Genomic DNA, 25,591 nt, shown 5'->3' on the forward strand with positions numbered 1-25,591 from the left:
CTTCCAGATACGATGGCTCTCGATGAGCAAATAGTGTATGAAGTGGTTCCCGTGCGGCAGCACAATGTTTTATTCCAGTAAAGCTGCCTCCGGCGCCCCGTCAGGAGCCCTCATGGCCTTGACTCCTGTTTCTGACCTTGTTCTGCAGACGCTCCAGCCCACTTGTCCTTGCCCTCGGTTGCAGGTGTGTGTTCGCACACAGCCCTTCATGCTGCTTCTCTTGCCCCAGGACCTAGTTCCCCTAAAACAAGGACTTTGATTTGATCGCCTGCCTGTCCTTGGTCTGCAAAGTAACAGGCCAGTGGGAGTGGCTGTCCTCCTCAGCACGTGCTCATGATACTGTGTTGTCCTTCCATCCGTGCGTCCGCCTCTCTCCGTCCTGTTGTGTTGTACCTGCTGGGATTCCCCATCGTTACCAGGGGCTAGCGAGGGACTCTGTTGAATGGCGGAGAATCTATGACTAGGTCTCGTGTGGGATCTGTGTTGTACAAATTTTGCTTCTGGCAAGGACAACAGGCTTCAGTTGTTTTGTTTTGTTTTTAATTCTTGGCCATTGGGTTAATGTAAGTGTGTGTAGCTCATGGGAAATGAAGAATGTGTCTAGTTTCAAACAACCCCTACCAGAAAGGATGAACCAGGAGAATGTTTAATTAAACCAAAAATCATGATAAAACAAAAATTCTTTCTGATTTGGGGAATGTTACTAGTGCAGGGCTATTGAACAATCCCAACAATGGCTGGGAGCTAATATTTGCTTCTTGTCTCAAATACAAAGAGAAAACCTTCTAATATATGCAGAGTGTCCCCTTTCAGACCGTTCTCCCTCAACAGATAGTATGGTGCTACCTGTCCTACCGAATAATTCTCAAAGCAGGTAGTCAAGAAACAGCTACCTGACAGAGGCAGCTTCTAAAATAGTTGGCCTCAGCTTCCCTATCAAAGAGCCAACTCTTTTCCATGGACAAAGGAGCCAAGAAGTAGGTAGATGGAATCCACACTCATCTTAGTGTAAATTTTACCCTCTTCCCTGCCAGAGGCCTCTCACCTCCCCCTTAAGTAAGTCTTGGTTAGTAGACGAGCAGCTAAAGCGAACTGAGCTTGATCTCCTTTTCCTTCCTTCATGCATTCATGAATGGAGGGGTGGGGAAACAGTACAGTACAGTAACGCTACAACCTGAAATTGTCCAGCTCAGAAGTAAGGAGTGTGGGTGATTCACTAACTGGGCTCACTTGTGGATTATTTGAGGGTTCTCCAGGCATGTTTTGTATGTTCATATCTAAACTAAGATGAAAATCTTTTTGCCCATATGTCCACCCAAGAATCTGTATCTGGTTTTATGCTTTTAAATGTGTTTTTCCTTTTTTTTTTTTTTTAAATGGCATTAAGCCTTCCAAGTGGCTTATCCATAGACTGCTTAAAATTAGGATGGTCTGATATAACCAGCCACAAATGCCTAGTGAATAGTATTTATGGAAATATTCTTTTAAAGGAGAGAAAAGAGAAGATGCATTGGGCATATTATTATTATTGTGGCTTTGTCACCTGTTATTGGCATCGTGAAATGACTGTTTTAATCTGTATCATTGGAATATACAAAGATATATGTAGTTAGATACATACACAAGCACATACAACCTCACACACACTTGTGACCATATTAACACGAGCATACATATGAATGCCACTAATTGTGCCTATTCACACTCATCTGCCCTGGTTCTAGATACTTCATACTTAAGTTCTCATTACCAGCTTGCAGCTTAGAGGGATATGCTTCAGCTACACCAAGGAAGCTTACCTCAGTAACCAAACTTCAGATCTACATTCATACATTCCTCACTTTTGCTCTATTTTTGTTTGGTATGAAACTTAGCGGAGTGGCTTGAAAATAACTATGGTTCGCTTATGGGGCTCTGCCTCTGATCCTGCATTTCAGTGCCACCTTCCTCGTGGCCACAGAGATGTCCATGCTCCTATCTATGGTGGGCCCTCTCTCATTTTCACAGATTTACTCAGTAATCTCACCGTTCCTTAGGTCTCCATCGGGTGAGAACCTTGGAGGGCAGTTAAGTTTAAAGTACTTAGTAGTCAAGATACACACTGACTTTATTGACAGGGCATTTGCAAAGGTTTCCCTGGGGGAGCTTGCCACACCTGTCATTCTGCCCCAGCCTTCGCGTCCAGCTGCCTTCCAGGGGAACCAGATTAAATGGGATGAAATGACCGATCCACTTGGCCTTTTCAAAGAAAAGCCCTATTCTTTTAAGGGGAAAAGCATTTTATTCAACTTAACCTTCTTCCAACCTGTTTCTGCTGCCCAAGTTTTTAGATGTAATCAGAGCCCAGCAGCTGAATTGGCCAGTGTTATCTTTGATATGACTATTTAATATAGAATAACATTAGATAACTGATAGGAACAACTCTGAGAAGTTGAAATCTTCCTTTGATGATCCTTCAAATTCTACCAGGTTACCTACTCTGCCTTGGGTTTTGGCAAATACAACAAAACTTCCCAGTTTTTATTTTAAATATTCTCTGCCGAAACCGGTTTGGCTCAGTGGATAGTGTGTATCCCTATTTTTTTGTTCAAAAGGATGGTTATACCATGGAGGAAAGCTGGCGAGGCCCTGACTAGTCCCCTCTTTGGCATCAACACCCCTTTTACTTGTGCCTCTTCTGCTACCTCCCTCCCCAACCCCGGCAAGTGAGGCCAGCCCTGCCTGTCTGCACACACATGGAATCGGCTGAAATAAGCAGAAACCTTCAGAAAGCAAATTTGCCCTGAGGTCAAGTCCAGAAACACAGCCAACCCCTGTGGGGTGTGGGCAGGCAGAGTGTGAGGAGGAGGCTGAAAGGTCACTGGCCTGAGCTGCAAGCTACACAAGGACTCCAGTCCTGAAACACGGTCCAGCCTTTCAGGAGCACGAAGTGCGTGCTGCTTCTGTGTTTCCGAAGGGGAAACGGCAGCGGATAATTCACCTGACCTGGCCAGCAGCAAGGGCATGTCCCAGACAGGAAGGGAGGCAGGGCACCAGTGACCGTGCCCAGTAAATCCCACCTGTGTGTCTAGAACCCCTGACGCAAAGACTACAGATCACGCACGGGAAGGCACTCCCACACGGTGATACATGGGAGGCCTGAGAGCTCAGGGTCCCTGAGCAGGCAAGGCACCGTGGACGGGTAGTGCTTTCAACCACTCCATGGGTGTCAGGGGACCTCGGAGACATTCCCTGTAGTCGAGCTTCCGTGTGCAGCCCCTATTTGTCAGGCCGCTGCGTTCCACACAGCTCTGTAGGCCACGAGGCACACCTAGACCCGTACACCTTGGGGTGTAAGTGGAGTGGCAAGTGGCTGTTCCCTCCTAGAATTTCTTCCCACCCACACAGGAGCTTGACTTCCTGGAGGGCTTAGCCCATGGCATTCCCGTCTGTCTGTATCCCTAGCACCTATTTGCAGCCTGACAAAAATGAAACCAGCAGCGCTTACCAGCTATGCACTGCTCTGCTCGAATTATTTTACAGCCTCCTCTCACCTCTCAGAAAAGCAACACTGATATTTCTTTGCATTCACACAAATACCGGCAGGTGAAGATGAAATAAGACCAAAGAGGAAACGAGAAATTACTCCCCAGCCTTTGAGCAGCCATAGGAATAGCAGGGATAGAGAAGACAAGAGGCAGTGGGGTACCTGTGATTAGTTGTTGTCTGAGGGACTGTTTAATGAAGAGGACAAACTATTTCCAAGCTCTTAGCACTAACTTGCCTGACCAAAAAAGAAAAGGGAAAAAAAGAGAGTAAACTCCCTCATAAGAAGAAATTTAAAGCAGAGTGAGCAGGACCTCTGCTGGCCACAGCTTTTTAGCTTTGTTCACATTCTAGATCTGCTTGACTTCCTTTTCAGTAGGCTTGTTCCATTCTCATTTCTTTCGGGCTCTCCTGGCCACTCCACCCACCCCAGTCCTGTCTGTACTTGGTGACATCACCCAGGGCCCAGTTCTGTCTCCTCAAACCTCCAGGAAGAATACTAGACCTGAGACACTATGAGATTCCCCTGCTTAAAGCGGTGGTCTCATTCACATCTTGCATGTAGTTCTTTTCATTGAAGAGATGAAGTTGAAAAAATAACCAACTCGCGTGGAGTAAGGAGAACATTCCCCACCTCTGCTTCCCAGGGGTGGCAGGAAAAACACTCTGACGGGAGTGTCAAGGTGATGCTGGCCTTGGATTCCTCTATATAATTTCTAAACATTCCTTATCTTAGTTCTCTGTTCTCACTGGACTTCTTACCAACTTTTTTCACAGTCATCTTTGCTGTTTCATAGCCTTAATCAATAACCCTAATTCCTTTAAGGTTTTCATTGTTTTCAGTGAGTTCTTCCCAGAAACAGATCCTTAAAAAAAAAAAAAAAAAGTATTAATCGTAAAAGGAACTAGAGGCAATTATGATGTCACCTCTTCCATTTCCTGAGTTCATATGGAAGTTAACACTCTATAAAGTCTTGCTTGTTTTGACTCAGTATTCAGGGAAAATGTGACACAGTCAGCAACCATAATAGAGCAAAAGAGCAGCCAGGATACAAGGAGAAAAAATGAAAAAGGGTGCTGGCCAGCCTCCAGTTCACATCGGTGACTAGCCAAGACCCAGCCCGCGGACACGGTGCCACTTCAGTTGACTGAAAAACGTGACACAGAAGCTCTTTTCCTTGGCAGAAGCCCCAGTTACATGGGCACTGGCTCATATTCGTGTGTGCATATTCTGTCTGTCTATGTGCTGCTGAAAACAAACAGCCCCATTCCACGCCCCGCCTCTCACCCTGGAATAAGCAGCTTCGGCCTCTGCAGTGAGGGGAGGGCCCGCCCTCCTTCCTGTGCCTTAGTTCTTCATCAGCCAGCCCGTTCCTAGGCTCCTCGCCCTGACCACTCTCTCCTGCTCTTCAGGAAAGTCAGTTCACGGAACTGCCAACCCGCTGGTGTGCTGAGTACAGAGCTTGTCTGCTGTGGCACTTCCTCACCAGACAGCTGACAGGAGAAAAGTTGTATTTCTTCCTTTTCTCCTCAGCCTCCTGGTCCTCAAAGAGCACAGTAAATGCATTTAAGTGTACAGATGTATCAGGTCTCTGCCAGTAATGTTTTTTTACCTGCTTCTAAGCTCTAAGAAACAGAGGTTTTATTTCAAAAAGATAACCCCAGTACTTGCCAGTAGCACCCTGCATGGAATTAACATGTGCTGTGTCGCTGTAGCACCTCAGTGAACGTTGATCACAGGCCTAGGGAGAGAGGGACATCATTGCTCGGGGGGGGGGGGGGGGGGTTGTTCCCTGTTGTTGTTTGTTTGTGTTTTTACCGTTATTGTGAGCTGTGACTTCATAGTTTCATTTTAATTTCATGTTGGTTTCGTTGGTGTGCTAGCTGCATGCTCTTGCTGTTGTATTGTGTCAAATGATTCTCTAACTTCCTTTGGAAAGCACTAATGAAAAGTGCTATTTCTCTTCTCTATTGTTGGGTTTTTTGTAAAGTTGCTCAAATGCTCTCAGGTATGGCGGCTCTGAATGGAGGACTTGGCGCCACGGGCTTGACGAATGGCACAGCAGGCACCATGGACGCCCTCACCCAGGCCTACTCAGGGATTCAGCAGTACGCAGCCGCGGCACTGCCCACTCTGTACAGCCAGAGCTTGCTGCAGCAGCAGAGCGCAGCGGGCAGCCAGAAGGAAGGTACGTGCCGCCCTCGGCCCAGGGCAAGGCCTGGTGTGGCCAGCCCAATGGGCAGCTTTCACCTTCACAGCATGTTTTCAAAGACATTAGACTGAGCCAGTATCATAGAGAAAGCCATTGTTTTATTTCTGTTATTTGTGTCTTTTTTTTTTCAAGAAACCTGACAAACCTAAACCATTTGGTTTGATCTTCTTTCCTGTTCAGTCTTATATTTCGTTTATCTTTTGATTTAACTTTTCATCTACTTCTTAACATGGATTTCTCACCCACTGTGTGTTTTTACACCATTACTTAGTAGTTGCTGCCATCAAACATTGCCAGGAACCCCCTCTCCCAAACCAGCATTACTTCCTCCCCCTTACACGAAACTCTTCCTCAGTGGGCAGGATGAAGTGCTCCAGTCCTGTGGGTGGAGCACTGTCCAGCCAGTCCTGGGTTCTCAGCCACACATGCTCTTACTAGGAGTAGGTGGTGGTTTCCAGGTTAATGATAAATCCACTGTTGGGATCGACTCTGTCTTTAATTGGGGGTCTTCTGGGAAAGCAAATAAGTGATGGATTACCTTGCTTCCCTGCCAGTAAAGCAAAATGAATGCCAGGAAGTTAAAGTTCAGAATAAAGTAAGGCTAATTATGAAATAGTTAATGAGCTAGTTGAAAAATAGTAAGAGCTTGTCTCTTTCTCTTCCTTCCTTTTGGTTTCTCCTTCCTTAATTGAAGTTGTTTTAAAAGCAGAATCTTCAACATTGCATTCATTCACTTTCTGACTTGTTAAGAATCCTGTATAATAAAACCCTAATATGCAAATCGACCAAACAACCAGAATGACCGGTGGCTATGATGCGCACTGACCACCAGGGGGCAGACACTCAACGCAGGAGCTGCCCCCTGGTGGTCAGTGCGCTCCCACAGGGGAGCACCGCTCAGTCAGAAGCCGGGCTGGCGAGCGCAGCGGCAGAAGCGGGAGTCTCCCCCGCCTCCACAGCAGCGCTAAGAAGCAGTGAGCCCGTGGGCGGTAAGGAGTGAGGGGTCCCGGACTGCAAGAACGTGCAGGCCAGGCTGAGGGACCCCCTCCCCCCAATGCACGAATGTCATGCACCGGGCCTCTAGTATAGAATAAGAAGCTAGAATGGGGAAATATTGTGGACGTTTTTTAAAGTTTCTTTCCCTTCTCCTTTACCCTCACCCCATAATTCCACACTGGTTTTGTCTAATTACTTCGACTTTAAACATGGCATTCTATCATAAAGAAATAGAATAGTTTTACTTTACAAACTTGTGAATTTTAAAGGGGACACAGTTTTAAAGATACTCGTATGTAAAAAAAAGGGGGGGAAGGGTGTCTATTATAAATAACAGATTGTTTAAAATAAAAGGTTTGTGAAAATCTAAGTTACTTTTCATTATTTCAACGTTCTCTTTACTCCTAGTTGTGGCTGCTATTGTAGATTTTTTAACGCATACACAGCCGTTCAGACAACTATTTCCCCAGGTGTGTGGAGATGCTATGTCATAGATACACAACTTCACAGAGAAAAACTCATTTTTGAGGTCCCTTTGTCTGGAGTCTGACTACAATGGTGACAAATAAGGGCAGCAGGAGGTCCTGTAAGGTAATGACTTCCTCAGAAGAGACCACGTCCTTCTGGCGTTGGAGTTACCCCTCCATTACCCAGCAGTGTCTCTCAGTAAACTGTAGACCCCACGTTGCTGGGAAAATGTCACCAGAAGACTCAAAACCTCGTGGGTTAAGGATAAAGTCTGGACCCTGAAATAACATCTCCTCAGCTGCTTTACCCCGGCCCTGCCCCAAATTTAGTCCCTACCTTGAGTTGTCAGGATTGCTTGTACAGTAGCAAACCCTCTGAGATTAATGTAAAATAGTTCGAAATGATGGTTGCCAAATGCAAATTACATACATTTAGGTATTTAGGCTACCAGTGGCATGGTGTAGGATTTTCTGTTTTTTTGTTGATGGTGTTTTTTGTAGTTATTTTTAATCACTTCTCATCTTTTTATACCTTCTGTATAAAAAGATCCTCTTCTCCTCCTAGCTAACATGAACTCAAGAAATATAAACCATCTTAATATTAGTTTAACTAAAATATAATACAAAAGACAAGTTATAATGGGAAGGGAAAGAATCTCATTATATAGAGTTTTAGATTTGCTACTACATGGTTCTGTCCTTTTTTCAGGAGACTTGCAAGTCAGCTTGATGTTTAGTCATGTGTCCTGGTGCATGTTAGCCCACAGGAACACATGTGCAGCATATGGTTTAAAATCTTCTGAAGGGTTATGGCATCCCTCTTGATCTAAATCCAGCAAAGCTGACCACCTTTCCCACCTAAATACCCTCTGGCCTCTTTCATACCTTCCCAAGCTTGCAGGAGGCAAATCTCTCTCTCTCACACACACACACACACACACACACACACCAAGTAGGAAGACCTTCTGACACCCAACAGGAAGCCAGTGGTCTGATAGAAACCCCCAGGGCTTTATAGAAGTGCCGTATGAGAACCACAAACATGAATAACAACCAGCTGAGAGCAACAGTATAACACTCAAAAAAAATATATTTTGTTATTGACCATTGGCGTCTATGGCAGTAGCTGCCTTTCTTGCACCCAAGAGAGGTTTTCCTTGTTGTCAACTTTTTTTTTTTCATTTTAGTGTTAACAGTGTTGATGGGAAAAAATGGGGTGGGGGGGTCTGTAGTAGGAGATGGTGGCACTTTTGAGAAAGTGATGACTAAGAAGACAAGCCTCCTTGGGTTGACCTGTCTTCATTTTTTTCTTGGGCCCCTGTCTGGCAGGAAGGGACACATTCAGACTGTGGCGCAGCCTAGCATCCCAGGATTGTGCACATAGACAGTAAATTTGCACTTTTCTCCCCAAGCTTCAGGAGGTGAGATGACCTCACAATTCAGATTAGGTACCATTAGTCCTCATCTGTGAGTTTGGGTCTTTTATTTGAAAGGAACATCCAGATGTGCCCATATGTATACTGCAAAGGATGGGTGTGGCAGAGCGCATTCAGAACACTCTTTTCCAGTGTTTTGGTTCTACATCTATTCACAGTTTGCATTTTTAAGAGTTTTCTTAACCCAGGAAACATTTGGGGATCAAAGCCTGCAGCTGTGTCCCTTCACACCCAGACTGCCTCCTTTGCCCTGGGGGGATGTGTCCCCGGAAATGTGAGTGATGCCACAAATAAACTGGTCATGCTGACACTTAAGGAAGAAGTTCTCGTGTCCAGCTTCAGAAATGTGCTTCAAGAAGGTTTCCAGCGAAAAGCTCCTTTGTTAGAACACCCACTTTATGAAATTTTTTGTAGAAAGAAACTGGTTTAACTTTTCTTTGCAAAGATATTCATTCCTTTTTTCTTTTTTTTTTTTGTACAGAGTTCTTTTACCCCATTTATATTTCTTTGACTCATTCCCATGGACTCCCTCCCCCACTGCAGCCTATTCCCTGGGCTTCTCAGTGGGGCCGCCAGTCCTGGGTCCTCTCCTGGGAATGCCAGTTAAGGTTCCGTGAACCAACTGCAGAGGTTACTTCACCAATTTTATGAACTCCTTTCCCTCCCAGACACCATGACTAGAGGCATCCCACTTGGGGCCTCTCCAGACCCTCTGGGAAAGAATGTGCCACTAGCCCCAGCACCCTTTGAGCTGGAAAGCATTCTTGCCTATTATATATTAGAAGATAATTACCTTCTATCAGATCATTTGGATTCTCTCCTTTCTCCTCTTTTGCTCTTTTTAACCCTCAGATAGTTTTTGTGTAGGCAGCTAGAGAGGTGGGAGAATGAAATGGAAAGAACCTCTCCAGCCAGTACAGCTCACATCTTCCTCACGCTGCCACTGTTTCTTGTATTTGTAGGAAGTGGTAGTTGAGAGTCAAGAGCCTGGCTTAGCTTAGTCTTTGACTCACTGCTGCAATTCATGCATTCATTTCCAAGGCTAATTCCCAGTGGTATAATTCCTATCACAGTTGTGAAACTCTAGCTACCTATTTTTCCCTGCCTTGACTCATTGCCAGTCATTTCTAATAAAGATGATTATTAGACTGTGTGTTAAGAGATTTGGCAAATCAAAACTGGATGGATAATTAGGTAAATGATTGAGAAATTCAAGCAGCATTACTGCTATATCCATTATTCTCAATTGCTGCAATTTGCTTAGAATGCACAGGACACTCTCTCCCCTAAGAGACACTCTATACATACAGCCAAGCACGGCCACCCAAGCAAAACCCGTGCCTGTGTTCTCCTCCCCCCCTCTATCCATGTCTGCCACCTTCACCCTATGAAGGGATTGAAATATTGCTCATGTGCAGTAAGAAAATGTGACCCACAGAAGATTATAGGTGAAAAGGAAGCTATTATTAACCAGCATTTCTGAGGAAATGATGAAAAGCTGGAGGATGTCTGCTTTCCTAAAAGACACATCAGCACATGATATTTCACCCATCCATTCCGTACTCTTTCAGTATGAGGGGAAGCGAATGCTTAGCCTGCCTGTTACTAAGACACTCCTAAGAGGAGGCGGTGGGAACTAAGAAGCGAAGAATACCTTACTCTGATTTTTGTTTCCTCTTTAGGTCCAGAGGGTGCAAACCTCTTTATTTACCACCTTCCACAGGAGTTTGGAGACCAGGACATTCTGCAGATGTTCATGCCTTTTGGAAATGTTATCTCTGCTAAAGTCTTCATTGACAAACAGACCAATCTGAGCAAGTGCTTTGGTATGCAAAAGAAACCAAGCTAGACTGTTATAGCACACCCCCAAGTGAGGAGTCATGGGAAGGAAGGTGTAAATGGCAAATATTTTAGAAGTCAGGATAGAGCCTTCCCTGTGTGGTGGTGTTTTCTGGGTCTCTGGATCCATGTAAGCAGAGTTGGAAAAGTTGTTTCATTAGAGAGAGACACACATAGACAGAAGAGAGAGAGAGAGAGAGAGAGAGAGAGAGAGAGAGAGAGAGAGAGAGAGAGAGAGAGAGAGCGCGCAGAAAGGGCTGTAGAAAAAGGAAGGATCTAGGAAAGTAAACCAAATGCCCATCCATACCTTAGGTAATGTTGTATACTGTACTATGGATATATCTTGCTACATATGTCTACTAGTTGGTCATTGCAGACCAACAGCAGTTTCTTTAAACCTCATAGACTGAACCACAAACTCTGCCCAGTGGGAATACGTTAATGACTTGCAGTTTAGGCTGTCCTGGGACAGAATGGCACTATGGCCACCTTACTACTAGTTCCTCACCCTGCCAGGTGCGATGTCACTGAGCCACTGTGGATGCAGGTGACACTGCACCGGGACCTGCTGTTCTGCACCTCAGTTCACTGCACGCAGGTGCACACCTCGTCCCAGGAGCCGAGTGCTCCGGCCGCCCCCACGTGTGGCAACAGCAGCACAGGGGTGGGGGGCTGGCTGACGTAGCTCGTGATCACAGGAAGCACCGTGTTGTGCTGGGATTCTGGAGCCAGAAGTCGGGATGCCGGGATCTGCAGACACTGCCTGGACGGATGCAGAGCATGCAGGTGCCGGCGCCGAGGACACGGGGAGACTCGGCTGGCTCCTCGGCTGCTGGCTGCCATGCCCTCCGTCCTCAGGCAGCCCAGAGTTTGCCTCCCCAGGCGGTCTTTGCCCCGAGAGAGGACGGCACTAATGCTTCACGCCAGGAGGAGAGCACTCATTACATTATTGCTTGTTTCTTTTTTTTCAAATCCTTGTAGTCCCCAGAGGAGTTAGAGGCCAGAATGTTCAGAGTCTCTATTACTCACGTGAGAAGTTCTGGCCCAGTTTGAGAAAGAACATTAGCTTGAGTCGCCCCTCCAATTAACTAATTCGTGTTGGTAGTAGGTATTAACAGGAACATAAAGTAAAGTAGAATACCTATGGGCCAGTGGAAATACAAATAATATTCTATGGTATAAAGAAAAACTCCAAAGGTTGGGGGTTCTCAGACAGCCAAAACTCAAACTTAGTATCTGGCCAACTAATGGGCAACCAGAATGCTTTGGCTTCTAAATCTCCATTATCATAGCATCTTTCTAATCTCTGTGCTACTGCCCAGGAAGGTCTGAAGCTTCTGTTGTTAGGGGAATTAGTATGTCAACCACTTCAGTCAGTTTTTACCCAAGTGGAAGGCTGTCAGCCTGAACCCATTACCCCACGCGGCAAGCGTGTGAACCCTGTAATGGTTCAGGAGACCGGGAAATGGAAGTGAGTTGTTACACAGGGTGAGTTTCATAACGAGCTTACCTTTGGGAGCTTCCCTGCACAGGTTTGAGCCAGACTTTTAGATTCCTCGTCACCAGACAATATCCTGGGTTTATCTGGAGATTGGAAAGGGATTGAGCTTCGTGGTTTGATTTTGAGAAAATACTGCTTTTAAAAGAGCTTATGTCACAGCCCACAAGCTACTTAACCAGTGTGTTCATAATAATGCAAGTTATAGAAATGAGTATCAGCAGACAATTGTATTAGTATAATGGATGGTGTTTTCAATTTTTATTAAAAGACATAGCATCCCATACTGAGGTTTCTCAGTGGGTCAGTTTAATTTCTTGGGGAACCAGGTTTGCTAGTCATAAGGTAGGACCCTATTTTTCATCCTAACCTCTTGGCCATGTTTTGTTATCCATTCCACCCTTGACCCATTCCCATTCTTCAATCATCTTGCTACTTCCTGATGAAAACTCATAGGGCAAGGAGAATATCTGAGCAATTGTCTTAGATTCAAGATCACATTTATTGGGAATTAGATTTCAAAAAATGTTAACCACCATTTTGTGATATAGCCTGCCTTCTACTCATGTTTGTCAGCTAAGAACTCTGCTCAAGATGTATTTATTTCCTTTTCTTCCTCCTCTAGTGTGTGAAGGAATTTTCTCTTTAACTTTAAACTTTAATAGTAGGTATATGGAGAAGCTTAACACATTAAGCGCCCTGTCAGTCACCAGTGACTGACACTATACTTTCTGTCCAGAAGACAAAACAGGCTGGGTGCTTAACGTGTTAATATAGAACCGTCTGAACAGCTGATGTTCAGAACCGAAATGCAACTAGTATGAGAGCTTCCTTTCACTACCAAAAGTAAGTAGGGACTATACAAGCTCAACACTTTTGCATAGGCATTAACTAAAGAAACCATTGCGGCACCACCACACCTGCCCTCTCCCCTCCCTGGTGCTAGAACAAACTGTATGATCAGAATTGTTTCCTAATCTTTACAGAGCATCATCAGTTTTTCAAAAGCATGCCCTTTCTCTTTTTTCTTTTCTTTTTCTTCTTTTTTTTTTTTTTTTTTTTGGCAGTGTTGAAACAGAGGATGCTGGGAACTATGTTAGGATGGTTGTTAAGCCCTGAGCTGTTTAGACTGTTTATTTTCCAAGACTCCTGGGAATACAAGGGCAGCAATTTCCATTCTGTTGAACTCAGTGGAGCTTTGAAAATGGAAGTTAAGACAAGGAGAAAGGCCCAGCATTTCCCCTGGTTGCCGAGGTGCCTCTCAGTAATAATTCTACAATGTTAAAAATCAAGTGTAAGTTATTCTAGACTAGAGTTAACTCACTGAACCCTTCCTGTAGCCAAACAGGTGTAGGCTCTGTGACATGGATGAACTAGAATGAAAGCTGGCTGGGGTGTCGGGCAGCACACCCCGTTAGCCGGCCCTTCCCTTAATTATCCTGCCTTTTAGGCTCTACCTGGTTGGGACACGGGGGCCTCTGGGCCTCCCAGCCCCGCATGTTTATACTTCTTATCTGAGCAGCACTTACGTTCCCGGGGTTCTTGCAGAAGGATTCCAAGGGACTTTAAACACAAGTGGATTTGGCTGAAATCAGTAAGCAAAGAGACTAAATTTACTCAAACATCTGAGTTGGAGATTAGCTTCCTGCAGAGGGGTTTTCTCATCAAACCCAATTACCCATCCAGCTCGCTTTTTCACGGCTTTTCAGTGGCAATTTCCAATGTTGCCCCTAAAACATGCCCTGTTCACCATGGGATTGGCCCATGTAACCCACCAATTGCAGTTACACTGTGCAGGGGGCCCCGACCCCCCTTCTCTAGGCACCGCCTCTCCATCTTGATTTCTGCCTCCCTTCCCCTTCTGTTTTCCAGGTTTTGTTAGCTACGACAATCCAGTGTCCGCACAGGCTGCTATCCAGGCTATGAATGGCTTTCAGATTGGCATGAAACGCTTGAAGGTCCAGCTGAAGCGCTCCAAAAACGACAGCAAACCTTACTGATCCTAACCCCAGAGGCCCCTGCTCTTGTTTTAGCTTTCTTAGGGTAAGTCCCACGAGCCAGCCTGTTCTCACAGGGAAGGCAGAGGAGGACCACATTGCCAACTTTTACCAAGAGAGACGGTTATTTTTACAATAAGGCCTCCATTTCCCCCTCCCACCCCCAATCCAGTTCGCCATATTTCAACTTGGGCTACCTTGTTTCTATGAGTAAACTCCTCCAGTTGTGCCACTGTATTCTCCTTTGTTTTGCAATTTGAATCTCCACTTTTTTTTTTTTTGCTTTTTTTTTTTTTTAAAGGAAAACATACATACACAAATAAATGACATCTTGATCATTTAAAAGGCAAACAAAGGCTAATGTGCAATTCTAACTCAGAGACCCCCTGGTGCCCTGAGAGCACTGCCTGGAGAATTCACCCCCTCCTGTCCTGTTTATCCCTAGGAGGGCACCAGCTGTTTAGAGGTCAAGGTGGTGGCCTAGAGCAAGAGAAAAGCCAGGAGACGCACTTAAAACAATACAAACGTCTTTCCACTACATTTGGTTTGTTTTAATAAGTAGGAATTTATTTTAGGGTTCAAAGAAACATGACATTTATTGGTCAGGTTATTACACTGGTTGTCTATTTTGTTATTGTTTTATTTTAGTTTTTAGAAAGGATTAATGTAAAAAAGATTTAGAGATCTGTTTCTTAAAGCTACAGGGTTTAAAAATAAAATAACAATGAATGAAAATACTTGATGTTTCTTGAAAGATAAATTTAATAATAAATAATACATAAATAATACATAAATAAAAAAGAAAGCCACAGGCCTGTAAATTTTATTTGTAAAAAAAGCATTTCTATTTTTGTACAAAATTTTTACTGCCTCAGAAATAATGGAAGTTATTTATTGCCTATTGTTAACTTATTGGGTACCTAAAGAGCAGTTCTCTGTGCTAGTTAGATCCTTCTGAAGTAGTCTCTAAAGGAATCGTTCTAGGAATGGGTTTTTTTTTCACCGTTGAACCCTAGGCCTGAAGTTCATGCTTTATCCTCTTGTTGTTTGTATCTGTCTGATTATTTTGTTTGTAACTTCCATTATCTAGTTTGCAGTTCAGTTGTCTGACTTTCCCCTTATGTTACATTTGTTGAAACTGGATCCTCCAGTCCCTTGCCAGCCCCTCACCCCAAAACACTGGGAATCCATCCCCTCTCCCTCTCCGGATGGATTCTCTTGGGGTTCCATTGTGCTGTGATAAAGATTGTTAAAGAAATGCAAATTATGTGGATGGCTAGTAGGCTCCCTAATGACCTAAGATTTGCATTAGTTTTTCTCCTGCACCCTTAAGAGTGATTTTGTTGCTGCTGCGTAGACTCTGTGTAACTTTTTCCTCTCCCTTGTTTTCTCCCTAGACATCTTCATGCCTGTTAGTTCACCGTTTGCCTAGCATGTCCCTGTGGCGTCTCAAAAAAAAGTTTCATCGTCCCGTCATTGTTTCTGATGTCTTTCTGACCTCACATCATATTTGGTTCTCCTACTGACCTTTGATCTAGTTTGACCTTTGAAATTTGCATGTGACCTCATCTAGCTATGAATTCTGGGAAGTCAATGTGAAAAACATTGCTGCATTCATGCAAGACTGAAATTTATTATTAGAAAAAATAATTATAGAAAAAAACCTGTGGCAAAATGTTTTTCTTATTTTTTTTTTTCTTTTCATAAAACAGACTTGAAAGTATTATACAGGGATTGGCATTCTTCCCGGTCACTGGTAACAATAGCAATATGTGTCCAGGGACACAGAATGTTGGTTTCTAACAGACTACTTCCAAAAACAGTTTGAGAAAAAAACTGTCTGATTTTAAGTCTCTAGAGGTCTGTAATAGTTTTTACATTTTTCAGGCAGTGTAAAGTTTTTTGATAAGGCCATTTTAGGTGGCTCACTTTCTCATTAAGATATATATATAGAACCACTTTTTGTAGATTAGTATAAGAAAAATATTTACCCTGTTTTGGGGCAAATGCTACCTATTTGTGTCACCTTTTGCTGAACTGACTCACAGTTAGACAATCCATGGTTTAATGCACATGAAATTACCTATATTTTATACTGTTTCAATGTACAGGAGAAAGGTTACTGTAAACTGTGTTGCGTTGGTGCTTCTGTGAATTAAGTTGTGGTTTCATCATGAGTCTTATGGTCTTAATGTTCTTTGTTGATAAGACAAGTTTAGAATTGATTTACTTAAAAAAGAATTTCAAAAAAAAAGTTGTTTGCTTAAAAAAAAAAAATTTCATGTGAGGGGGGGGAAAAAAAACTATTCCAGAATAAGTTTTGTGTTGGCTTGTAAAGCATTGATGTCATTTTTTTTTTATTGTGGACTATTTAGATGTGTTTGTGTTCAGCAAAATGTGATTTTTTTTTCTTTTAAAGAAAAAAAGTGAAAATATATAGTGCCAAATTCCAAAGGTACTTCCTTCCTAGAGCTTCAGTGTGTTTCTTGTGAGAAGTAATTTGATAACATGGGTATTTTATTATGTGTTTTGTATAAATCCCTAATATTTAAAAAACAAAAAACAGAAAAAAAAGAGGTTAAAAAGTTTGTTAACTTGCTATCCTGTGGTCTTGTTGCCTGAAATTGTTAATGTTTGTTATTTCTCTATGATGTTTTTTGTAAGACATTGTATAAGTGCCCATGTCTCACTTTTTTAACCACTCTGCACATCAATGCTGTGATGGCAACCTCACAATGTATTTTCTTCATAATATATGGAAACCTCTAAGGTGAGAAAGTTTTGAACTTTTAACCCTTTCTACCCAGAGCTATCTGGAATGTTGATAACTTTTATACTGTCATTTAGTTTGTTTTGGGGTGATTCTAATTTGGATTTTTCCCCCCTACATATATCTTCTCTGAGTTGTTTTTGTCTTTACTACTTTTTTATCCTTTGGTTGAGATCCAAAAGAAAAAAACTCCACAAGGCAAATCTGCAGGAAAAATATATAAGTATCTTTAACCCTCTCTGCTTTTTTCCCCCCTTCACCATTTTGGGTTTTTTTACTTCTGATTATTTCTGGTCATTTTTTTAAAAAGAATTCTTAATGTGCTGCTAGAATTCCTTCTGTTTAAAAACAGTTTATTAAGTAAACCTTCTGAGAGGGATGGTGGGTAGATTCAGCACCTAACTAAACCTTCAATTCTGTATGCTATTGAGATCAGATGTAGTGGTATGTTCCAGTTAAGGATTTTTCATATACCTTCCAGATAAATGATGTGGTAATGGGGTAGTTTTTTGAGGTACTTTTGCTTTTGTTTCCTAAATACTCCTAATTAATATTTCTAATCAGCCATTGTGCTGGGGATTTCTCTGACTCCGTGGGCACCTCTGATAAGCAAGGTGTCTGGAGTTAGTTGAGAGTCCTTTCCCCTTCATATGTGTCTAATTTTTTAATTGAATGCATGTACTGACCACTTAAGTAAAACTCAGTTCTCTATCCCAGTTACTGACCAAATACCCAGCATCAGTTCCTGCTGCCACTTTTTAAAGTGCCATGTTACTTTGACTTTTACTTCACGTAAACAGATCTCCTTGCTGGCCTGACAAAGCCCAGTGTCCTCCCAGCAGCCCCAATACAAACTCCTGCTCTCCTGAAAGCGGGCCCTGGAAGCTTCTTTGTCTCTAACGGAGTTCAGAAACTGCTGGCTCCCTGTCCTTCCTCCTTTTCCCACTCACCACCCCACTTGGTTTAATCTGTGTGTGGATGTGATAGCCCAGGGATGGAAAGGACTAGCCTCTAATGATGCAAAAAAAAAAAAAAAAAGTTTCCTTCTTACGGCACGTGCACTTATAATGACGTGATTTGTATTATCCTCACACGTGTTTACTACTGCTGGGGCCTTCCTTCATCCTTTGAGGGCTATTTTGTACTTCCTGCAGCAATCAGCTGAAACAAAAGTTATCACACACGTCTCTCTCGCGTATAGTATGTGGTGGTGTGTACACACATGCGTAGGAACACAAGAGAACACCATCTGAACTTCTTAGATTCGTTCTGAATCTCTTCATGTACCAGTCTCTACAGAGATCTCAAAACCGTTTTTTCCGATTTCTTCACTGAAGCAAACTGCCCTCCCCCTGCCCGCCTCTCTTTTCGCCCACCTGCACCTCCCCCGGGGGAATGGAGTGCAGCTGACCAGAGGCTCAGGGTGGGCCCTTTGAGTTGAGTGTTTCTTATTTTTGCAGGCAACTAAGACACACGGAGTGGGAAAGTCCGTTCTTCCTGGGTTATTGGGGGTATTTTTGGCATGTTTCATTGTTCAGAAGATAACCCTCCTCAGAGACAAGTTGTTCTTTTAGTCACTTTATCTTTTAATAACAAAAGGGAAAAGCTGCAAGGGTGCAAGGGCCTGTGCCAGAAGGAAAACACACAGCGAAACTGCTTTTTTAAAAATCGAGTGTAGAGAACAGTCATTTTTAAACTAAATTAGAGAATTGTGATCCAACGGCAGTCCTTAAGGCGGAACAAGTTCATCTTTCTTTCACCGTAGGGGTTCTAATTCTTTGGCTTGTGCTACTCTGGACTCATTTTACTGTTGTTTTTATTATTATCTTAAGTGCTAATTAACAAGAAGAAATAAAATTTTAAAAAAACCTGTAGTTTCATTACCTTTTTGAATAATGTCATACAAAAAATGTATTTGTGTTTTTTTGTGCTGTGAGAATTGTTGTTTGTAGATTAATATCATTTTGTTTAGAATTACAAAATAGTTTTTAAATATTGTCTGAGAAAAGCCAAAGTTAATGCAACCTAGTGGAAACTGTAAGACCATTGAGTATTGTTTGTTTTATTGATGCATTTGGATTTTGTTGTTTGATGGAATTTGAGCCAAAAAAAAAAAAAAATGCAGGCTTTCCTATTTCTACAATTGATTGTACTTATTATGCATTTTGTACCAGTGGAACTTTTTATACTGGAGATTAAAAAAATGGAAATTTTTGTGGCTTACTCTAGTGGGCCCCCTGACAATGACTGATTTCAAGTTTGATTTCTGGTTGATAGAAAGAAAGTTGGTTTTCTTTTGAGAATTAAAAACTTTGGCTTGATTTCTTTTTTCCCTTTGCTTATATCTAGAATTAGAATTTTGTCTTAAAATACAGCGGTAAGTTTCACTTTTTATTCTGTATTGTGCAGTTACACAATAAGGTAATTAGATTTAGAAGTACTCAGTCACTTTAAGTGGATAAATGTATTAGTTAAAACTTTAGGGGTTTGCTTTTTGCTGTTTAGATCAAAGTTTTTTCTGATTCTTCTGTCCTCATTGTGAACATAACCGTGTAGTTGAAACAAACTTATTTTTGTAACGTATGTTATTGTGTGATGCAGTTTTTTGCTTCTGTCTCCAATATTAAACCATTTTCCTAATACTTGTTTCTCTCTCTGCGTGTTGTATTGTTGGTAGTCATTATATGTTGGTGATACATCTACACACCTCACTGTTTCACGTATCTGTTTTTTTCTCTATGTTGTGTAAAAAGATACAGTCGATTCCACCTAAGTGAATATCTGATTTGGGGGAAGGAGAAACTGCACACCAGCCACCTCTGGTTTACGTCCAATGGCCATTCTAACCACTGCTTCCACGATTTACACTGATGTCTGTGATTCACCTACATAACTGCCTACACATTTGCCAAGACCTTATATTCTGACCGCACTGGGAAATGTCACCTCTTCTATCCTCTTCTGACCTCTCTCCCTCTATCATGGGTGTGTGTATGCAGTTCTTCTTCTTGTTGTTCTTTTCCAGGGAGAGGAAGAGGGAGGGAGAGATAGAAACATCGAAGAGAGAGAATCATTGATTGGCTGCCTCCTGCATGCCCCCTGCTGGGTATTGAGCCCACAACCCAGGCATGCGCCCTGACCAGGAATCAAACTATGACCTCCTAGTACCTAGTTCATAGTGGATGCTCAACCACTGAGCCACGCAGTCTGGGCTATATGCAGTTCTTAACATTCATTTCAAACTGCTGCTGCTTTGCTGCATAACCTGAAGAAACTTCAGAAGAGAGGCAGTAGAACTTCTACCTACCCACAGGTCCAAAGGCATAACATTATAGCCATATTCTTCTTAGAAACTAATCACATTTTTAAAAGAGGTGAGCTCTCGAGGGCAGAAAAAATAAACTTACTTGGTGAATAGAAGATGTGAAAAGAGTTAAGTCTGTGTGTTGTGTCAACCAAGAGAAAGAGAGAGAGAGAAAAGTAATTTAAATGATGTATGTTTAAGAGTTAATTGAATCCAGGAGCAACTTTAATCATTAAAACTAATAAGGAAAGAAATATATCCCAGAGCTCAAATGGAAGCTCTGCTCAGTGGGTGGGGTGGGAGGGGGAGGAGGTCAAGTTCCTCAGGCTTCAGTCTTCATAATCCATGGCCCCTTTCCAAATGACAGCCAAGAATGTCCCGTGCACCTGCACACTCCCTCCTGAAGGAAGGAATGCTTTTTAAAGCCTTGTCCCCTCGCTAGCACCCCAACCCCAGTTATCAGAAAGAGAACTAAAGAGTAAACTAGTCCTTGCATGCCCTCTAACTGAAGCCACAGGCCCTCTGCCCCGTCCTGCCCACCTCTCATGCTCAGGAATCTGATTGCTCTCCAAGTGCTCTTAAAAGATTCCATGATGTTCGCTCCCTGTCGTTGCCCTCCCTCCACCGTCTCAGACGCACAAGCTCTGTCTGACTCCGGCCCCCAGCACCAGGAGCCTTCCTCTGGCTGCCAAGCAGACGCTCCGTGCAGGTGCTCAGGCCTTTCGCCTGGCTTCTGCAGCCCTGTCAGCCCTAGATTGTCTTTTCTAGTTGACTCAACAACCGAGGGGCCTGGTAATGTGGGAGAAAAAAGGCTCTTTCCTCCATAGGCCAAACCCTCAGTGACTTGCAGCAGCTCCAAACCTGCACAGATGGGAGCTGACTTCCTGCCATTACTTCTATTGTAAATCTCGTCTTAGCCTTCATCAGTTTGCCTCTGAAAAGCCACAGTTACATTAGTGGTAAAAGATGGCTAAGGGTGTGGTTTTTGTTTCCTTTTTTTGCTGGGGGGGGGGGGGGGGCTGTGAAGGAGGGGAGAAAGGGAATTAGGTAAAGAGGGTGAGCAAGTGTTTATTTTTTAAATATGTAAGAATATATATATATATATATATATATATATATATATATATATATATATATATATATTCTCCACCATTTAGCACAAGGCAAATACTCATGCTAAGTAAAAGAAGGGAAAGACAAAGCCAGTTTTTTGTTGTTCTGAAAAAACAGCAAAAACAGTAATTCTCCAAAAGGGACAAAAATGCTAGTTTCCTTAAGCACTCTTGACTACTGCTTAAATTCATACTTATTTGATTCTGTAAAACACCGCCGCAGTGTTAGCAAGGTGCATGCACGGCCCACCTTGGGAAATTACAGAGCTGTCCATGTTCACCTTGCTGGTGGAAGCCACAGGCCTGCCCAGCCCACAGCAGTTAGTTATGAGCAGTCCATGGTCTGGGACTCTTAGCTGGCAGGCTAGGGAACACAGTGAGCATAAACGGACTGTGAATCGTTCCTGATAAGTGAATAAAAAATTGTGACCAAGCAATCAGCTTATTCACTTATCAGGAATCGACTGTTCTGCTAATGCGCTGTTTCTGTTTTTCATCTCTGTTGTAGTTCACTATTTTTGCTGTGTTCTGTTCTCTCCTCTCATGCTTGGGCAAAATCACTGGGAATAGTATCTTCATATGACCATAAAGCGTTTATATCGAGTGAAAGTGATATCTTAACAAAATCTATGCACTTGCTATCAGGAACACAATACTGGATGTGTCTTATATATATTGAACTATATAGTACTCGATTTCTTAAATAAAGCTTAAGAAAGGACTGTTGTGTGTAATGTTAATGTGATTATTTTTCAAAGCAGTGTTTCTAAGGGGCATTTTTGTCCTTTTCAGTCTTGAGTGATACAGGATATTTTTCATTAAAATTATATCACTGGCTTTATGACTTAATGTTCAATAAATTGACTTTGGAATCAAAATGGAGTGGGGGGAGTTCTTCCGAGCACACTTGAGCAAGAGACAACTGGAAAACCATCCCCTTCCAGGTGTCCATGGAATGTCTCTACCCAGGGCGCTGCGGGTGGCAGAACAGGGCAATCCTTCCTGCCCAAAGGCTTCTGGAAAGCATCCAGCATCTGCCCTAACCTAGAAACTGCCCAACTGCCTTTATGGCTATTCCCTCTTGAGGCTCCGAAGAAAGAAAAAGAAAGACATACCCGAGAATAATGCTGGTGTGCATTGATGCTTTTCCAAAACGACTGACACTAAAACTAGCCCCTGCCGGGGAGCAGTGGCGGGTCTATTCAGGATGCAGGGCGACGGAAAGCAAGAGGAGATGTTTGATCATTCAGGATAAGAAGGGTAAAATTTCAAAGTGATATGAGAGAGACATCCTAAAACAGTTGCAAAGCTTAAATGGGAGGCCTGCTGCTTGGCCCTTTGAAGGAATATTTTTGAAATTTTTCCTACAGGCCATAAGTTGGCACAGAATGGCATTTTATGTTGGATTTATTTAGCTGTGAGGTTTTAGATTTGTTTTTCTTGCTTAATGTTTGATTCTAAGAAAAAAAATCCTAAACTGCTATTTGCAAAATGGCACCAGCATCCTAATCCTTCACAAAATAAATCTTAGTTACCCCTGGTAATGAGGGACAGAGTATGATTAATGAAAAGCCACAGAAGATCTCCCAGTCTCTACCTCTTCCCACCCCAAACTTCCTACTGACAGATTTGTCGACAGAAACAAAGACTAGTGAAACTGATCACAAAAAGAGCAAAAGGTAGCAAAATCAAAAGGTCTAGAAAGACTGCATTGCTGGAGCCATGCAGCTTGGGATTGGGGGAGAGGTTTAAAAAAAAAAAAAAAAAAGCTTAACATTCTGGAAACCGCTGGTCTACATGCGCAGAGCCCCAGTGCTGAAGCGCTGGCTGCACATGGAGGTGCCTAGGAAATACTCTCTTCATAGCTTTGCCCTGAGCAGCAGTCACACAGCTAGAAAGCATCCTCGCTTTTAAACAAAACACATCCGAGGCAATAATGTGTAGGGGAGCACGGAGCCTCGGTCAGGGAACAAACAGTGAAAACCCACATATTCCCGTCACAGCCTGCAGACCCAGCTCAGAGGGACAGCTTGAGGGCCTGTCAGGTGGGACCCGCTTTGAGGTAAATACATTTCTTTTAGCCCTTCTCTACAGGGCAGCAAGACAGCCTGGTACCTTCTACCTGCCTACATCCAGAGCATTTTTTAACTAAAAAATAAATATATTAATATACATTAAATATGTTATATATTAAATACATAAATATAAAAGACATATTGTGTTCTGCAACTGGTCAATTACAGTTAAAGTCCCAGGTAAGACGCTGCAGTTTTGAGACATTGGATGATGCTTCCATCACAAAGCTGGTCTTAAAAATACAGAAGGCACTTAAGAGCATTTCTGGTGAGTCACACTGCCTGTTTAAATGCCAACTCTACTACTAATTACCCGTGTAGCCTCTCTGTGCCTTAATTTCCTCACTGGCAAAATGGAGGTTAAAAATACCTAATGCCTATTGCATGAGGTTGTTATAAGGATTAGCTAAGCCTAGATATAGAAAACACTTAGACCAGGACCATCACCTTGTAAGCACTCAGTACATTCAGCCAGTTGGTAGCAGTGATAGTATCTACTGACATGGTCAACTAAGCTCCCCTCTGCCGGCCTCGTCTCTTTCTATCTCCTCCCAGGGGTCCTCTCAGCCATCCACAGGGAGCCCCATGGCCCTCCCTCAGTTCCTTGGACAACTAGGGACAAGGATCAACCAGAAACCACACCTCCTCCAGCAGAGATCTCTGCACTAACAAGTTCCAGGGCAGGCTCTTCCCCTCAGGAGAAATTATACGCTGAAGACATTCCCACCTTACAGGCTAGCACACCCACACAGTCCTGCCCTACGCCGTGAGGCCTAACAACTAACTCCATTCTCAGAAAGGGAAACTGATTACTCACTCTACTCCATCCCTGCTTCCTACATCTAAGTATGACACTGAGCCATCTCTTTTCCAGAAGAAATGCCTGGCTATCCATTTGTGTCCTAAATGGCAAAATCACCTGGAGATTTGCCTGTAACAAGCCTGTAGGTTCTATGCCCTCCCGAGGCCAAGCTGTGTCCTCAGCAGCAACCTGAACTGATACACCTTTGATCACCTTGGGAAGAGCAGTGATCAGGGCTCAGAAGCCTAGATGTAGCCAAGCAGTGAACTCTGTAGACCAGTGGTCGCCAACCGGTGGTCCGCAGACCACTGGTGGTCCGTGAGGTCCGAAAGGTTGGCAACCGCTGCCACCACCCCCATCTTCACCGCCCCCAATTTAGCCAAAGGCACTCTCCTTATTTTATTTATTGGTGGTCCATGTAGAATTTAAAAAGACAGTTTTGCTACTAAACACACAAAGATTTCAAACCACTACTTCAGAAGAGGGTATCTGAGAGAAGCTCACCAGTACCTAAGCTTTGTGATAAACATTTATTGTCTTTGGAGTCATCCTCTTCTGCCCTTGTCTCTCTATCCCTGCTATATCCCCATAGTTCTTTGTCTGCAATGCATCATAACATTCACTCTTAATTGTGCACTGTTTACATCCTTCCTTATGTCTGTCTCCCAAGCCAGACTGTGAGCTCTGAAGAAAGTGACTGTGTCTCATTCATCGCTGTATCCCCAGTGTCACACAATGCCTATAGTCAGTGTTCAAAATATTGGATGGGTGGGTGGATGGATGGAGGGGTGAATATAGCAGGCGATCTTGCTGGAGCTCAAGAAAAATATGCCTTATTACATGGACAACTCAGGAAATATCTGGAGAGAGAGGTCTGCTTATGGGATGGGATGAAGATGGTAGAAATAAGAGGCAAAAGTCAGGAGCCACTATGGGAGACCTGGACACAGATAAGGATGAGGAATAACATTATTTTGTTTATGAGTCCCCAAATTCAGCTTCTGACGTGTTGCTACAGAGCTAATCACCTACTGGGTCCCAAATGGAAGAATATTCCTGCTACCCTGGTGTAGCTACATTTTTTACCTTCTCAGCAACATTTTAGAGATAGGGAATCCCTAGATGGATGTGTGACATCTAAGAGACCAGAAAAGCCACATAAATAAGTACAAATCAGTAGAAAATAATGAATAAAGGCATCTGATTCTAAGGCATTCCTGAGAAGCAGGTAACTCCCTTTAACCTTCACTTCCAGCTGCAGCTATTTATCCTGCCAAGTTAGTACCTGGAGCAGGATGGGGCCCAGACCATCCCACAAGCAGAAAAATATAACCAAGTCTTTAGAACAGCCTTGCTCCAGGCCTCCAGGAAATGTCCCAATTTGTCAATAACTACCTTAGGGACAATGCATAATCTACTCATCATTCATTTGTTCAAAAGACAGGTATTAAACAGCGTGTCATGCAAAGCACTCTGTAGGAGCTGGGAGTGCAAAGAGAAGTACTACAGGATCCTGCCTCCAGGATTTTGCCATAATTAGCATGAATCTGCCAAGTA

General features: G+C 43.1%; 1 protein-coding gene across 17 annotated transcripts in view; it reads left to right on the forward strand.

Annotated features, from left to right (window-relative positions):
- CELF2 (CUGBP Elav-like family member 2) overlaps positions 1-19,383 on the forward strand; it is a 557,821-nt gene extending 538,438 nt beyond the window's left edge. For 8 of the 17 annotated variants that reach the window (XM_059663928.1, XM_059663945.1, XM_059663985.1 and 5 more), the window contains 4 exons: positions 5,517-5,714; positions 10,320-10,463; positions 13,847-14,017; positions 15,369-19,383. In XM_059663928.1, coding sequence (XP_059519911.1) covers positions 5,517-5,714; positions 10,320-10,463; positions 13,847-13,974 — 470 coding nt within the window. In that variant the 3' untranslated portion in view covers positions 13,975-14,017; positions 15,369-19,383. Of the gene's footprint in view, positions 1-5,516; positions 5,715-10,319; positions 10,464-13,846 lie in introns of all 17 variants that reach the window. The other 9 variants (XM_059663955.1, XM_059663965.1, XM_059663992.1 and 6 more) reach the window with 4 other exon arrangements.
- The last annotated feature ends 6,208 nt before the right edge of the window (positions 19,384-25,591 follow it).

This window comes from Myotis daubentonii, chromosome 1 (assembly GCF_963259705.1).
Source record: "Myotis daubentonii chromosome 1, mMyoDau2.1, whole genome shotgun sequence".
Classification (NCBI taxonomy): domain Eukaryota; kingdom Metazoa; phylum Chordata; class Mammalia; order Chiroptera; family Vespertilionidae; genus Myotis; species Myotis daubentonii.